General features: G+C 39.9%; 1 protein-coding gene across 1 annotated transcript in view; it reads right to left on the bottom strand.

Annotated features, from left to right (window-relative positions):
• Positions 1–1,583: 1,583 nt before the first annotated feature.
• Positions 1,584–17,816, bottom strand: part of cftr (CF transmembrane conductance regulator) — a 42,065-nt gene continuing 25,832 nt past the window's right edge. The window contains exons 20-27 of the mRNA XM_031736304.2: positions 16,116–16,343; positions 14,460–14,560; positions 10,910–11,143; positions 9,230–9,385; positions 7,299–7,388; positions 6,734–6,906; positions 5,228–5,333; positions 1,584–4,818 (exon numbers count right to left, since the gene is read on the bottom strand). Of these exons, the coding sequence (XP_031592164.1) occupies positions 4,603–4,818; positions 5,228–5,333; positions 6,734–6,906; positions 7,299–7,388; positions 9,230–9,385; positions 10,910–11,143; positions 14,460–14,560; positions 16,116–16,343 (1,304 nt within the window). The 3' untranslated portion in view covers positions 1,584–4,602. The remainder of the gene's footprint in view (positions 4,819–5,227; positions 5,334–6,733; positions 6,907–7,298; positions 7,389–9,229; positions 9,386–10,909; positions 11,144–14,459; positions 14,561–16,115; positions 16,344–17,816) is intronic.

The raw sequence follows: 17,816 nt of genomic DNA, 5'->3' as shown, positions 1-17,816 counted from the left end.
AGTGAAGTGAAGCTAAAATAGGGGAAATGTGCTCAAACTTTCGAGTGCCAGTTAAAAGACGAGCTGTGGCATTTTGCACCCTCTGTAGATGAGTAATGGATGAAGCACTGACCCCTATATAAAGTGCATTACAGTAATCCAGCCGAGTGCTAACAAAGGTGTGGATCACTGTCTCAAAGTGCTGCCGTGAAAGAATTGGCTTTATTTTAGCCAGCTGCCTGAGCTGAAAGAAGCTTGATTTTACCACTGCCTTAAACTGTCAAGCTTCAGTTCAGAGTCCACTTTGACCCCCAGGTTTGTGACAGTTCACTTAACATACTGGGCCAACGTATCTAAATACACATTGGGGGTCTCAGTGGGGCTACCAAAAACCATCACCTCAGTCTTGTTGTCATTGAATTTTAAGAAGTTAAGAGACATCCAAGCCTTAATGTCACTGAAGTAATGGCTGTAAGGAATATGTGCCTATTATTCACATTATTTTCAGAGTGGGTGTTATGCTGAGTGGACAGGCTCTGTGGCAGAGCCTCTAACTGCTGCATCTGTGGCAAAACACACACAAAACACAGAGAACTGCACAAACATATAATTTTAATGTGGCGTGTGTGTGAGTAAGCGAGAAAAAGAGAATGTAAGTGTCTGTGTATGAGTGATTGTCATGAAACGTACTTGAAAATGAGGGTGAGAAATGCAAAATGCAACATCGCCCCCCGGGAGTCAGAGGCGAACAGGGAAAGACCCAGGAGATCCGGGCCACCCGCGACCCCTCAGAGTGCGCTGAAGACCTGAGGTCAGTGGGTAACTGAGGCCGGCAGAGGCCGCCCAACCCAGCACAAGACAAGTGGCAACAGCCAAATTCAGCTGCGCTCAAGAAACAGACAATGAATTTGATAATGTAAATGAAATCAGTTGTACTGTAAATAGACATTTAAAAAAGAAACTATTCATTTGAGTCACACACACATAACATCAGTCTCCCAGTATTTCCACTATACCTTCGCTACCACTGTACGCATTTTAAAACATCCATTGCTGCACTGTGTGATTTTTATCACTGTGGTTGTTTCACAATCTAAAGAAAATTTCAGGTCATTGTGGAATTTAAAAACTTTTTCAACACAAGAATTTTACCTTTAATGCCAGATGACATGAATTGTGTAAGATACAAAACTCTTTAGACAGCGTTGTAACACAAAAGGCAATCCTAAAGGTTTGTATGGAATCATTTGACTAATCTCATTAAAATTCAGGGGGTGTAATGTTAACTAAGAATCGGGTTAGAGAGAAGGCTATGTTCATATTAAACATGGCTACATTTCTGATGATAAAATGAAAATAATCAGGTAAGAATATGTGCCTATTAAAAGAACGTGAAAGGGAGAAGGAGGCAAGGTCAAATGAACTGTGAACTACTTTAAGCCACTTCATTAAAGTCTAAGTACTGAAAATGACCATAAGTCATTTCCTTTAAATTATATGGGTGTAATGTTTGGACATATAGACAACTTTATATTTGGTGTTTTTTAAAGGATGTACTGAATATGTCAGTCACTATAAGACCCCAAAATGACCACGACCACATCTGAATTCTCAAAATCTTTAGTTTTACTGGAAATATAGTTGATTGACAAATACATTTATACATTTCTGGACATCTCTGCCCATTCCTATGAATAAGAAACAGTTTTGTTCTTAATTTACAATGTAAAAAAAAAAAGAAAAGTCTGTTAACATATTGAGGCATTTCTTCAAGGTACCTTCATTTACTGCAGTGGTGCTTTACAAAATTATAATTCAAAATAGAATGAATGTTAGAAAAGTCTAAATGGTTCCCAGTTTCAGAGCGAAGAACAGAGAAATGGTGAGAAATGATGAACAAAGAAAACCGAAATGCTTTGCGTTTGTACAGCAGTGGCTCTTAAAAAGTTTATCTCACATAGAAAAGTTTTTTTTTCTTTGTTTTTGTTTCTTTTTAACTTTGGACGAATTACCAGCTTCTCTCCATAAATCATAAAATAATAGCGGCTGAGAAATTAAAGATAATTGTCATCAAATGGCATCATTCTACTTTTCATTGAGGATTTGACATGAAAGTGCAGATTTTTTAATCACATGACTGTGTCCTTGCTGTGAAAGCTGATGAGTACCTCGGGGTGTCTCTAAAGTGCATACACATAGAAAAATAAGGGTATCTGAGTCATCACAAACTACTAGCGTCAGCCAACAGCGTCACTGTTTTGTGGACATCAGTTAAGTTGCTTCAGGGTCAGACTGACTGACTATAGACAGAAGGAATTTAGGACTATTTGCTTTAATTAAAAAAAAAAAAAGACACACAAAGCCACTGCAGAAGTCTCATTTAATGAGCTGCTGCTATTGCTATTGATCTCCTAGTTTGGCACATACAGCCACAATAAATAAAAAGTAAAATCCAATGAGCATATCATTAAAATCAAATGAACTGCTGCGAACCCTTTGCACCAGACACCTTGACATTTTTCCAGACTGGCTTCTTCAGCCATTCCTAAGCAGGTTTTACAGTGTGATAGGATGCTTTGTCTTTCTTTGGGAGGCTATGAGGTGGCCTGGAGGCCTCACCCCAGCACCGACATGCTGGTGGAGGATACATCAGTGTGGCTTTGGAGCGCCTGTGTGAGTGCTGCAAAAGCTCAGAGCAGTTCTAACTGCAGCGTCACCACATTAATGAGGAACTTATAATGAATTATAGTATGGTTATAATTTGATGCTTCAAAACTATTGAATAACATTTGCTAATATCAACAGTTACGTTCAATTTGGCTTGTTCAAATTATTCCAGTCTGGAGTGGATTGTATTGTCTCACTCTCGCTAACTGCTTGGCTATCAGGCTGCCTGCTATGCAAGTTAAAATATAAAGAGTGGGATGTGAATGGCTGGCTTTGGGGACTGTGAAGGACTCCTGCTTGATATTGATACATTTTGGTAAAACAGAAGAACATCTGTTCTTGTGATCTTTCATATTTTTTAATGGTTCCATATGCCAAGAATAGAGAACAAAGTATGTGGCCTTTTGTTTTCCTGTTTGCTTGCAGTGCTCGGTTACACGCTCCACACTCATTCAAAATGCATCTCAAGAGTCAGACTTCTACAGTGGCTATTATTAGACGTTCAGTCTGAGGAGCTCCAGTGAAAATGAGCTGTCTGTTAGCCAAAATGCTTTTCAAAAAAAAAAAAAAAACTCAACTGAAACCAGTAAAAATGCTTTTGAAACAACAAATCATGCAAAAAGACAAAAAGGATGGATTTCTTTTCCTTTCTTTCAAAGCAAGAGCAGAATAGAACATCTGTGAGAATCGTCTGAACTCAAAGGGCCCATGTACTGTTTGTTCATCACTGAAACCTGCCGGAGCTCTTTAATAATGAGCTTAATAACAGTGTCCACTTAGTCAGACTGAACCCGGACTCTGGTGCATGTTATGATGTGCTTTGTTTACATGTCAGCTCCGTGTAAGTCATACGATTCTTCCTCAATTTGCGCTGGTCCCTTTCCATATTCCCCTTTATCTTCCATGCAGTGTGCTTGTGAAGTCTTTCATTCACACACACACACACACACACACACACACACACACACACACACACACACACACACACACACACACACACACACTGATTTTCCTTTAATTTAGTGGCAGAATTCACCATTGCACACATTTTCTTAAAAAACAAACAAACAAACAAAAATACTCCTAAACTTGCATCTGTGTTATTCTAATGATTCAGACACCTGCAGTTAGAAGTTTTGCATCTGTACTCTCATCCTTCATATTTCGCACTGTGCACATTCACTCACGTTCATGCAACGTTTAAACGTGCCTATTCTGCGATAGGAGCGACACAGTGGTGCAGTGGTTAACACATCACCTCACCTCCTTGTTTGCATGTTCTTTGGGTTCCCCTGCATCCTCTGGTTCTTTCCCACAGTCCAAAGACATGCTTGTTAGGTTAGCTCATTACTATACTGGTTTTAGATGCGAGTGTGTGGTTCACTGTCTCTGCATTAGTCTTGTGATGGAGTAACAACTTGTCCAGAGTGGCAGGTTTTATTCTGCTTTGTGATATAGTACTTTGTGACTGCTCCTCTGTGAAAAGCTCTCTGTTAGCTTAACTTACTTAGTATTGCTTACCCTGCCTTCTGCCCTTTGTTAGATGGGATAGGCTCCAGTCACACCTTTGGTCAAAGGTTAATAAAATAGTAGGTAGCTGGACTGTTTAAATAATTTAGGACATAGCTTTTCTTTAAATGGGTGCAAAGCTTCATATTGCTGGTTTTACTGTGTGACAGTGAAGTGGATCTCAGCAGCTATGTTTGCCTATGAAAAATGTGGCTTCAATTTCTGTAAGACACATTTCACTATTTCAGTAATTTCTGATTCAGTGTAAATCAAATTCTCCTTCTAGTGAGTAAAATAATATGCCTGAGTTGTCCAAAGTGATTTGGATTCTGTCATTATGGTCTGGTCCATATTGCTTCAGAAATTAACCGCAAATCATTGGTCTTCAAACAGCCGTGTTTTTGTCCCTGCAGGTGTGTATGCGCATGTGTGTTTGCAGCTGGCCAGTTAGAGTCTCGTGTCATGGACTTCATCTTCTGCTTCCTCTGGCAGTGAGGAGATCTTGGCGGTCTGTGGCGGCGGCCTCTTGTTGGAGTTGAGGCGGTGAAGCGTTGGGAAGAGGCGGAGCCGATCGGCCGTGCTCATGGCCTGCTTGAGGTGACTCTTCTCATTCATGAGCTTCTGAATGGAGTCGTATGTCTTCATGGAGCTGCCTTCAATCATCTGAACAGGAGGGAGAGAGGAAGGAGAAGCTGTTTCATTTTGCTGTTCGTCAAAATGTTTGTTTTTTTCTGTAAAATATGCCAACTCACCAGAAATAAACAAAAATGCTGCATTTATGTATACGTGTTTATTTTAAAAACTTAGGCATGGAAAAAGTAGTTCATCTGAAGGGTTTTTCCTGCAGATAATAATTCTTGCCCCCTGTAAGGAAGTTTTGACCTTCTCATTAAGGCAACATTACTTGTTGGCATTGCAAACATGCAAACAACCCGGCACTTTCAAGACCCACAACATGAGGGAGTGTTGATAGATGACCATCAAAGGCCAACTTACAGTGCTCTACTTGAGTTTCATAAACTTCTCCAAATGTATGAGAGCAACTCAGAAATAAACTTAGACCAGAACTTACCAGGAATGACTGACAGTCTGTCAGTGGATCCACCCTGTGTTCTGACATGATGACGGTGCAGCCTGAAAACGCCTGTTTCAGTGTCTTCCTCAGGACCTTCAGTGTTCTGTTCACACACACACACACACACACACACACACACACACACACAATCATTACTGTCATCAAAGGCTTCCCCTTCACTGCTATTGCATTAGTTTAACCTCAGGCAAATTCTGCAGAGCATTAAGCTAGACTGCTCATTATAAGCTTCATTTACTACCATGGCCCCCCCTCCCCACTCCACCATGCTGCACATATGGTTACACACACACATACATTAGGCTAAAATTACTGTAAGCACTCTGGATTGTCACCATATGCAGTGACAGGAACACCACACATGCTGGATTTGCATGACTGCCGCTGCAATGTGACTTCACCTTACTGCTCGGCTTTAACAGGGAGAACGCCACAAACAATATACAAACTTTTTCAGGAGGCAGCTGTGTTTGAGCATGTGTTAGCAAAGCAGCTTCATAGACAAAACATTTTTTGTTCACTTCTAATGAAAGCTACTTGTGGCTGCTCCTTTGTCACATAGGGTCATCACAGCAGGTAACTCTGCATGTTTGCTTTGGCAGAGTTTTAGACTGAAACCCTTCCTGACACAAGCCCACTTCTAATGTCACCTAAAGACCAAAAAAAAAAAAGTCTGAAACTAAGTTTTGGAAAATACGAATGCTAGCTAATACTTTTGAGCTAACATTGGCTATTTAATTTTTTCTTTTATTGTTGTGATTTTAATATGTTTGTCTGAAACGGGTTTCTCTGGTAAATCAGACATTGAGTCTCAATGGGGCTATCTGCTTAAGTTAAATAAAATAAATCTAGCCGTGAGCTTGTAATGCTGTTTTTTCCTTGGCTATTACTGAAGTAGCTTTGACTCAGTCACAGTTCTTCTGGGTTTTTGTGTAGCTCCTCAGTTCATCGACTGCCTGAAACAAGCCTCCTTCACCCCTAAGCCAACTTTCTTCTGATTGGTAGCCCCTCAAAAATAAAAGGTCATATTAGATATACCTTATGATTCAAATCATACAGATCTAAAAGTAGAAAAAAATGCCTAAAACTCGGCATATAGAGGAGTCTGAAGCATGAGCTTTTAGATCCAAGGGATTACTTGCATAGAGACTGATCCATTGTGGAAAACAGTGTTTAAATCATTGTGGACGGTAATGGCTCAGGTGGTAGAGCATCTCATCTACCAATCAGAAGGCTAATTGATCAATCCCTTTGTGTTTGCAACAGTTACAAAACACTTAGGCATACATAAAAGTGCTGTGTGATGGGGTGAATGAGACTAGAAAGCACGTTGCCTGCTCAATTGAGTAGAAAGGTATTATAAAGGTACCACTCCAGTTACCATTTAACAGCGCATGTAAGCCCCATATACTGGTCTAGTGATATTTCTAAATCGAATGTGATTTATATATGATGATTATTGAGTAGACAGTGTTTAATACTCACATAGGGTCAAGGTAGGCAGAAGGCTCGTCCAGCAGCAGGATACGGGCTCTGCTGAGGATGGAACGGGCAAGACAAACCAGCTGTTTGTGTCCATTGCACAGCACGCTGCCTCCATACTCCAGCTGAAAGTCTAGCTTGTCTGGGAACTGCTCAATCACAGACTTCAGGCCCACCTGAGGGCACACAAGACAGATTTTGCTTTTACTGAAAGTCCAAAGTTCCTTAATCTTTATCTTATTTTTATTGTTTTAAAATACTAGTGTAAACTTCATGACATCAGTGTTGAAATACTGGTAAAACTGCACGGCAGTAATTTTACCAACATTACTGTCCTAACCAGACAGTACAAAAATTACATCCTATGTGGCAAAATATTTAATCTTCTGTGGCTTATTTCCCATATTTATTCCTAGCATGAGGGGAAAACTCAAAGAGGGCATGTAGGATTGTGTCTAATTACAAAAAAATGAGCTTTAGTATCTCCAATTGAGTGAGAAAATCAAAAACAGACTAGTTTACCAATCATAACTACAATTACTAGACAAAGAAAACGCCTCCTCCTCACCTCCTCAGCCACCTTCCACAATTCTGTGTCGCTGTAATTTCCATGTGGGTCCAGGTTCATCCGGAAAGTTCCAGTCAGGATGAAGACTTTCTGTTCAATAAAGACCAGAGACCTAAACAGTTAAATCTCAACAGACTGGATTAAAAAGACATCCTGTAACATCCAAGAACAATTAATTAAGTTTCAAAACAAAATTAAACTAAATCTATTTTTAATCTAGTAAGTGAAAGATTTAAAAAAAAAAATTTATTCTTCGTGAGAAGAAATACTAGACTACAGGAATTTTTCTGTAGTTGTTTAACCAGCATGACTGAAACTCCTCCATGAATTGCCACCTTATCATGGAGGAGGGATTTGTGTGTGTTAGTAACCCTAGGAGCTAAGTACTGTATATATAAATTTCCCCTGATAGGTCTCCCAGAGCAAATTTGTTCTACTTGAAGAGCCAGACTCGGTGCGACTCACTACGACCTTATGGAGAAAAAAAAACTATGGACCATAGTAGACTGGCAGGATTGGGATTATTTCTGCCCAACCCTGGAGCTAGACCTGGGGGAGGGGCTCATCCGTAAGCGTCTGGTCAAGTGTGGTCAAGTGTGCCATATGTTTTGAAACTTCAGACAAAGAGAAGGATTGAACTGCCAGTTGATCACCACTGCCAGCTGTGTTGAGTTGGAGTCCACAGGTGGCAGTGGACAGGACAGGACTGGTGCACCTGAACAGATAATGAAAGTGCGTTGGGCACATTTGACAGAGGCCCGTTTAATGGGATCTTCAACTCCTACATCCTTCACAGCATTTCGAGGAAGTCTGGGGACATCAGATTGGATGTCCATTGGAAGGTTATTTGCTTCTTCAATAAGAATTTTTTTTTTCACTGAGTGAAAAAAGGAGGAGTTTGGAGAGAACATGGAGCAAGACTTTCTGTCAGCCTTGAAGCCATTTTACCAAACCATCAGACGACTCAGGAGGAGGGAAGAGGTTTCATGGTCTATGCCAGGGTACTAGAGAGACGAGAACATCTATTAGTAAAATCTCGGATCCTGGAAGAATCATATGGTTTTCCTCGTGGTCGTGGAACACTGGACCAGCTCTCTGTCCTCCTGAGGACATTTGAGGAAGTGTGCAAGTTTCCAACCCTTGTACATATGTTTTGTGGACCGTATCCCTCGAGACACCTTTGTGTAACCATTACCAGAGTGGTCCACATTGCCGGCAATAAGCCAGACTGGTTCTCAGCTAACCTGTAAAGATGCGATTTCAGCAGTCATTTAAAACCAACCATAGATTTAGTTTACCTAACTGATGAATGGCATTCTAAAGTTTAGGAGCTATAACCTCAAAAATGTGATCAACTCTGGTTTTAAAAAACAGAGAAACAGTTAAGAGACCCTGATCACTGCCGTTTGGTCTTAGTAGCTCTGCTATATGAACAGGAGACTAGCCATGTAGAGTTTTATATGTTAATAATAATAAGAAGAAGAATTTGGTAATGATGTGGTTCTGTTGCCTTCATTGATCTGTGACCTCCAACTAACACTGGGGAGGTTTGTGGTTGTGTGTGATGCAGCTGGGATGACAATTAACACCTCGGATTCTAAGGCCACGGTCCTCAGTTGGAAAAGGCTCCACCCTTTTCCAACTGAGGCCCACTCTAAGTCGGGAGGAAACTAATCAGTTGAGCCGCTGCTCCTCCATATCAAAAGACGTCAGGTGATTCAGGCATTTCACCAGGATACGATTACATCTCTCAGTTGGCTTGGGAATGCCTTGGTGTCTCCCAGAAGAGCTGGGGGGCGTGGCAGGGGAGAGGGATGTCTATGCGTCTAGCTTAGACTGTTTTTAAATCCAGATAAGCAGTAGAAAACAGATAGCTGGATAACTGACTGAAACTGCATTAAATATCAGAAATTCATCACTCGTAGATATACCTGTGGCACCACACCGAAGGCTTTCCTCCATGTTTGCAATGAGACAGAGTTCCAGGAAACACCATCAATAGAAATGTCTCCTTCTGTGTGGGTGAGACGCAGCAGAGCAGACAGCAGCGTGCTCTTCCCTGAACCTGTTCGACCCAGCAGACCAACCTGCACACAGTCGCAACATTTTCATGTTAAATGCTCATATCCAGATTTTCTGTTATGTAATACAATTAATGAACCCCTTTAACATGCCCTCATGCATCTATTGACCTTGATGACAGCACTTTTTCATTTGCATGGACCACGTACGTCTATGTCACCAGCAAATTTGCGTATATTGGCTACTGTGTCAGTTTACTTATGTCCTGCAATGAGACATATCAGGATTTAACTTATTTCCATCGACACGGAACATGAAATAGGAAAACTTTCTCTCAGAAGGGATGCTTGCTTTCCAAGTGCCTCTTTAGTTTAGCTGGCATCATACTAACATCAGTTTCTTCTGACAGAAGCACCACTAAAAGCTGTTCGCACCGTACAAAAAGGGGTCTATTGTTCTTACTTAAATTTTTGTTATCCTTCTCTCCATTACTCCATTTAATTGAAATTTTGATTTGAAATAGTTAATAATAATGGTGGAGGGTTTGGAGGGTTTTTAAATCTTTGGATGGGAAGAGTTTGTGGTCTGGATGATCTAAAAGCCCTCTCTTCTTTCTTCCTTCTGCAGCAACAATTCGCACATTTGTCAAGAAGCCATAGAGCGTCAACTACAGTGCAGATATTTACTGTGCTCTGATTCATTATGACAAAGTCATACTGACTATAATTACTGCCAAAACCAATGGTGGAGAGAGAGGTGCAAGTGTTTTCTCTTTTCTACTGAAAGCTATGTGACCACTTGTTACTGGGTTACTCCAATTCAAAATCATAAGCCACTTTAATTTTAAGCATGTGTCATAATGCCATTGTGCCATGATGTCATACCCCACACTCACTCAGGGCCGTGCTTACTTAGTCGTTAGTAGATTGTTTTGTCTGTTATTGTTTGGCCAGGTTCATAGCCTTACTTGTACTTTAGCTCTAGAGAGAAATAGTATTTTGCTCATTTGAAAATTAATAAATGAGCACAAAAACTTGATTCCCTGCCCAGATTCGTCTAATTTGCAACTTGAAGCTATATTCACAGTTCTTGGCCACTTAGGCACAGAACTATGATATTTTCACTTTTTGTCCGTTTGTTAGCAAACAGTTGTCTGTAGGCACAGAGCAACACTTCCACTTGGAATAGTGTTTCCAGTTCAGTCCACATTCACTTTTCTGAAGTCTATTTTAATCTCCATCTGAGCTCATAACTTTGGTGCAGGGAAACACTGAAAAGAGTTTAACAGAACTCCAACAAACCCATTCAGCATAGCAGTTAGATTCAGTGTTAATGTGAAAATTGTTTACAAAACATTAGCTGAAAACAACAAACCAGAAATGTGTTCACGTGCAACCATCCCTGTGACACATTCCTGTGGCTGGCTAGTATATTATTCACTACCTTTCTGTGACCTCACTGTGGCACTTGAATTGCTTTATCGCTTGGGGGGAATTATTCTTTTGTTTGGTAAACCTAATTACACAGAGGTACCATGCTTTCTCCTGCCAAGTTCCACAGGCAGTCTCCACCCATCACTAAGGACTTACGCTTTGTCCTCCCTCCACAGAGAAGGAGATATTGTTGAGGATGGCACGCCCAGCCTCTGTGTATTTCACTGTAAGGCCTCGGACATCCAGCTGGCCACGGTTGGGCCAGTAGTCACGTGCATGGGGGTTGTCGATGACGATATCAGGGCCTCTGCCACCTCCTTTAGATTTCCCTAACCGGGGATCTTCTGGTGGTAGGTCGATGAATTTGAATACCCGATTCACTGAACGCATCTGAGAAGAAGAGAGATACAGAATTTTTGTTTCAATTTGTCCAGTTTGTTTCAATTTTTTTTACATAGCACCAAATCACAACAACTGTTACCTCATGGTGTTTTATATTGTAAGGTAAAGACCCTACAATAATAGAGAAAACAGAGAAAACCCCAACAATCATATGACCCGCTATGAGCAAGCGCTCTGCAACAGTGGAAAGGACAAACTCCCTTTTAACAGGAAGAAACCTCCAGCAGAAGCAGGCTCAGGGAGGGGCGGCCATCTGCTGCGACTGGTTAGGGGTTAGAGGAGGAAGACAGGGCAAAGACATGCTGTAGAAGAGAGACAGAGATTAATAATAACTAATGATTTATAGTGTGTAAAGTTAGAGAGTGAAAAAAGTGAGAAGAGAGAGTTTCTGTAAAGTTCGGTCAGAAGGTTCCTTTGTAAGTGAGTGTGCGCCATTAGCGTGCTGCCTGAGGTAACCCATAATTTCCTTCGGGATTGATAAAGTATTCTGATTCTGATTCTGATTCTGAAAACACAAGGTGAGTGAACAAATAAACACTAAGTGCATCACGGGAAGCCCCCAGCAACCTACATCTATTGCAGCATAAATAAATGATTCAGGATCACCTCATTCATCCCTAACTATATGCTTTATTAAAAAGAAAAGTTTTAAGGCTAATCTTAGAAGTAGTGGGTGCCTGTGTTCAGAATCCAAACTGGGAGGTAATTCCAGAGAAGGGGCTGAAGGCCTGTGGTACATAGCCAATTAGAGATGGGTCGATTATATTTAAGACTGAAGCATTAATTAATTGTAGGACTTAACAGTCTTGTAGGAATTGTAAAAGATTTGATGGTTTGGTGGAAGTAGAAAGATCAATTGGAGAAAATGAGTCTAAATAAGTATCAGTGACTGGATTGGAAGTAGCTGTACATGATATTATATCTGTGAGATGATTATGAGTAATTTTTTCTCTAATGTTTACATTTTTATTGGTGAAGAAGTTCATGAAGTCATTACTGGTTAATGTCAAAAGACTTTTTCGTCAGCCTGGCTACAGTGCTGAAGAGAAACCTAGGGTTGTTCTTATTTCCTTCAATCAGTGATGAATAGTAAGACGTTCTTGCTTTACTGAGGGCTGTTTTATAGTGCAACAGACAATTTTTCAACTTTTTAAAATGAAGATCTTCTAAATAGTAAGATGCCATTTTCTCTCCAGCTTATGAATTATCTGCTTGCTCACGTTTGGGAGTTTTATTTGAGGCTTTCTTTGTCAGAGGAGCCACAATATCCAGACTCATACACGGTGAAGATACAAAACTATTAACAAGATAATTAACCTCTATGTGAATAGAGTTCATGCAGCTGCTCTGCATGAACCTTAAAATTAACAGCACTTTCTGAAAGACAGCTACTGTGACGAAATGTATTCCCACTGCTGTGTAACCCATTATTGTAATTCTAATGTTATTATTGTATGAAATGACCAGACAAAGAGGGTTTTGGCGAATACTTAAGTGTTCAGTTTCTGTGCCATGTCAGAAAAAGATCTAGATTGTAAAAGTGGGTACTTTTACATTTTGAGAGAAGCAAATTAAGTCTAAAAATAGATTAAATATTTTGTTGATATTTTCAATATCTACATGTTAAAATCACCCACAAAAATAATTTTATCTGAACTGAGAACTAAATTTGAAAAAAAGTTTTAAAAAAAATCAGGTTGTCTCTGAAGAACTCTTGTCTATTGTCAATAGATAACTATTTCTAGTTATCTATCGTCTACCAGGTGGACAATAGACAACCAATAAAACTTGTTTTTGAGTCTTCCAGTCAGGGTGGACAAATCCAAGCATCAGGCTTTCAAAAGAAGTGAAACGCTGTCTGGGTCTCTGGATTAATAAACTGGAGTGGAAGATTGCTCCCACACTACCCGCATGTAAAAAGTAAAAAAAGGTATGTCTCCTTACATCCTATCTCCTTATCTTCTTAGCTGTAGAGAAGTTGACATTCTACAGATAAACTCTTTTCTTAATGAGCAATTAAAATGTTACTTTAATGGTTATTTTAGTATCACTGAAAATATAATTTAGAGGCAGTCACACACACAAACACAATTCATACTGGACTTAACAGATCTAACTTCTCCCAAACACACATCACAACCACCATATTGAGAGCCTGTGTGCATACTGAACAGAATGTCCTACACTATGATAAGCTCTGGAAGATTCACTAACTACAGTGTGGGAAAAAAACTGATGGATGGGCACAAACTTAAGTCTTAAAAAAGAGCCAATCGAAGCTGAAGTAAAGGCAGTTCAGGCTGCTCTTTCTTTCTTTGACCTTAACACCCTGCAGTATCCTTCAGTGTTGGTAACTCAACAAAGTGCTGTTACACAGAACAAAAATGGCCATCACCATCTTTAATCTGCTGCTGACTGGTGTGCACAAACTGCCATAAAGTTTAAGGAGCCACAATTATTAAACACCATACCCCTCTGAGATGTGCTTTTCCCTATTTGAGTAAGAAGCATCTTGGGTGAGGAAAAACCCTACTTCACTAAGGATGCAGTGTCACCATGTAGTGTCTCACTAACCTACGGGCTATGAACTTATTGGCCAATTGCTTTTATCCCAATAACGAGATCTAAATCTCTTACAAACAGTAGCTATAGGTCACGATTGGCTGAAAGGCATCTTGTTGAAGAAAATGAGGCACAGTGTATCTGAGCTGGTGAGGTCATATTCTGCAAAGGTGGGATTCAGTTCCCAAAGAGAACAGTGCATAAACCCTGCTGTTCTAACAGCAGTCCAATTTAGTACCAAAATAATATCAATAGCGCCCATGAGACATGTTATTCTGTAAGGCAAAGACCACACAAAATTTAGATACTACAGAATTCTAATCTTCAAACAATGCATATTGAGCAAGAACTTGGTAACAGTGAGGGAAACCTTCCTATTAACAGAAGTAAACCTCAAGCAGTACTAGACTCATACCAGCTGGGATGAAGAAGGAAAAGACTAACATAGAGAAACATCCAAGTTTTTTTCCACAGGAGTGGTGAACCAGAAGTCAGTACCATCAATAGTGAAATAGACTAATAGTAAAAGGTTTTGACATATTTAACAAAACCTTAGGTGTGTGCATCTGCCTGAATTAAAAAACTCATAAATGGCCATTGGCTGTTTGGTACTTAGAAGGAAGTCAGATCTTAGTCCTAATTTGTAAATGATGATATTGATTAGTGTGTGTGTGTGTGTGTGTGTGTGTGTGTGTGTGTGTGTGTGTGTGTGTGTGTGTGTGTGTGTGTGCGTGTCACATACCATCCCATCTACAGCGATGCTGGTGATGACAGCCCATTGGAAAATCCCACAGATAAGCATAGCCAGGGCCACAATAATGCCAATCTGTCCTGGTTTGTCCCCTGTACAAAAACGTGCATGGGCACAACACACACACACACACACACACACACACACACACACACACACACACACACACACACACACACACACACACATCAGTAGTGTCCAATCAAAACTGCTCTCTCTGATGTCAGACCCACATTCAGGTATTGGAGCGCTGCTACTGGCTCCATTGGAAACTAATGAGCTGTGTAATGACCCATTAATGTGCTCTCAATATAAACTGATCCTATGACGCAACAACCCATGGGTTTGTGTGTGTATACCTGCATTCCAATTCACCAAGAAAACACTTGCCTCCTTTCTGTACAAGACATTTTATCCTTGGGCATTTGAGCAGTTCTGATGACTTTTCACAGGCAAACTGTTCTCTTCTTATCATCATCCAACTCTACACACTGCAAACTACAGATAATACTGGGGTTTTGTCCTTGTTGGGCTCAGTGGGCATATCAAAGTGCTTACTAACCAACATGTGGGAATTTTCAAAATGTTCTTGCAACACAAATCAATTTCTAATCACCTTTAATCACAATGATTATTCTCATATTCTGTAATGTCTCCATTGCAAACTGACTTTATGATCTGCTGTCATTTGGTTGTTCACACGCAGCAGGTCCTCTGCTTATAATCATCTAAAGATATCAACTGGCCACAATCTAATCACAAAAATATTCGCTAAAGCAAAGACGGTCCTTTGACAACAGTGACGAGAACTCCAAAGTTCTGAAATGATGTTAACTGTAACTTGATTCTGTTGGTATCCCTGGGGTAGTATGTCTTGTGGATTTCCAAAAGCACTGAAGAAGCTGCATTCATATTGTTGACTCAAGGTGAAACTACACCTCGTGTTTGATCTGAGTAGTAAATAAAGGTTTAGACCAAATAAGTTCAACTTATTATTATATTATTATTATGGATGAAACTGAAATGTGGTTTAGCATTTCTTTAAATATTTTTTCTGACAGCTTTCAAACCAATTACAAAAAAACAAAGTAAATACAAATAAAAAAGCAGTTAGAAAAAATGTAAACGCTGCAACAAAAATATGAACCTTGACTCGATTTTCAGGTGTGAAAAAGCCAAAATATTCAAGATAAACTTCATGTATGTTATCAATCCTGAAATCTTTTGTACATCACCACAAATAAAGCTTCACTAACAACACCCAAAGGCAACAAACAGGCCCTTCGAATGCAGTTCACTGACTCGCCACTTGAGGCCGGTTCCAAAAGCAGGTCAGTCCTGACAGATTCCCATGCTGAAATGCCCAAACTTTAGCCATAAAAAAGCCTGTGTTTTCACACTAGTGCTGTTTTTCCCCTTCTTAACAACTAATGCTGGTAGTAATTTACTTATGTCTATGTCTTAGCTTTGCTCCCTCAGAGTTTATAGATGCAAATTGCTAACCAAGCTTGTTTGGCTGTTATGTTAGCACTGAACCCTTCCGTCTAAATATTGACACATCAAAATGTGGAGTCCATAAACATTAGTTGAGGTCACGGTGGTTCTCTCTCTTTTATATAAAGTTTATTGTCCACATGTCACACTCACTGTTGCTTCCTGTTGCGATGAAGGCAGCAGCAGTAAAGAACACGGTGAAGAGCATGTCACAGCGGAAGAGAAACCACCTCAGAACAGACAGGTAGTGGAACCAGGCGGCCGTGTGAGTGTTCAAAGCCTTGTGGAAAAGTGTCTCAAAGTAGGTCTGGCGCTCGAATGCCCGAATTGTCCATAAACCCTTTAGTGAGAGGATGAGATGGGAGAAGATCGGGGTACGAGCTGCAAGAAAAGAAAAAAGAAAAGACTTAAAAACTCTTAATGTATAAGCACTTTAAAACAATCCCTGCATTACATATCAAATATCAGACTGATTGACAAATAAAATGAATAAATACTCTAAAAGGTCATTTAATTTCACTATTTGGTACCTTTTAGGTAAACATTTCTGAACTAGTAAACAACAAAACATATAAATCCATTAAACAAGAATCAACCTGGACAACTTTAGCAGCAACTCCTTCTGTAGCAAAGTTATAGCAAAGTTTATTTGTACATCTTATGTCTTTATGGTTACAATAATTTCTTCAAGATTAAAATTCAATGGCCATGTCTGACTGATATAAACAGAGCATAATTTCCACTGTAATTTGTCCCTGTGAATCCAGTGGGTAAAACACCAGGATGGGGTTAGAGGAAATCCCAGCTCAGCTCATTTCTCTGACCCCAGTGAGCTCTTGGCAGCTCCGGAAACATCTTAACGTCAACACTGAAACACATATTCAGTGACAGAATGGAGGGCAGAGCAGAGACGCCCAACAAAAAGAGCTGCAACTTCGTCAGCAGCTTCCTCATCCTCTGACTGTACAAACCTCCGCTCTTTGGCTCTGTTTGCCTTTTGCAACAATGCACTTGTTCAACTTATGACCACTAAATTACAATGAATTTATATGTATCATGTTGTATTCTAAGTGTCTATATTATATACTAATTATAAATATTTTAACCCCAAGTCAACAAACAGATCTCTCTGTTGCAAGCCACTTATTACAAGAATCTGACTTTGAGAGAAAGTCTAGTAAGACAGACTCCTGCAGATTTGACCTCTGTAAGCCCCACGAGACTGTACTGATTATAAATGATTAAAATTACACTGCTTTGAAAATCTTCACTAATATAAATACTTTCATTATTTAGCAGGTAGGCTTGTTTTTCAAAGCCAAAAGCCAAAAATCCTTTCTGATGTCCCGAGGAGCTCAAAGGAAAACAACCAAATATGAACATTATCCAAGTCTCTGAAAACTGGAAGAAAACTGTTCCCCTCTTTCTGAGACACCCTGTCCTCTGATTCAACCTTTCCTCTCTCATGTTTTCATGTTTCAGTGACTTTTGGCCCCTAAGCCATCTGCCAGCTTTGCCCACTGACTGTGGTTCTTTCTCAGAGGAAGCGTCCCTGTTCCTCTGTTCTCAGTATTGGTTTTCCTATTGTGTTCTCACTTTTACTGATATATTTCACTGCTCACTTTCATTACTCTACTTTTTTCTGAGCCCATTTTCCCTCCCCCCAAAAAGAAAATAAAAACTCATCTTAAAGTCTGCATGAGCCAGAGCTAAAGAACAGCACCCAGCCATATGCCCAATAATACATCACATACAAAGCAGTGAGAACTGTTTAAATGTTATCATTATGTTTGATGTAGAAGTAACGTTTTTCTCATTTTTTCCAGCCTCTTTGTGTGAGAAGCAAAGAATTTT

Source organism: Oreochromis aureus, linkage group 7 (genome assembly GCF_013358895.1).
Source record: "Oreochromis aureus strain Israel breed Guangdong linkage group 7, ZZ_aureus, whole genome shotgun sequence".
NCBI lineage: Eukaryota > Metazoa > Chordata > Actinopteri > Cichliformes > Cichlidae > Oreochromis > Oreochromis aureus.
Note: the sequence above shows the minus strand (reverse complement) of the source record. Positions and strands in the feature narration are given on the sequence as shown.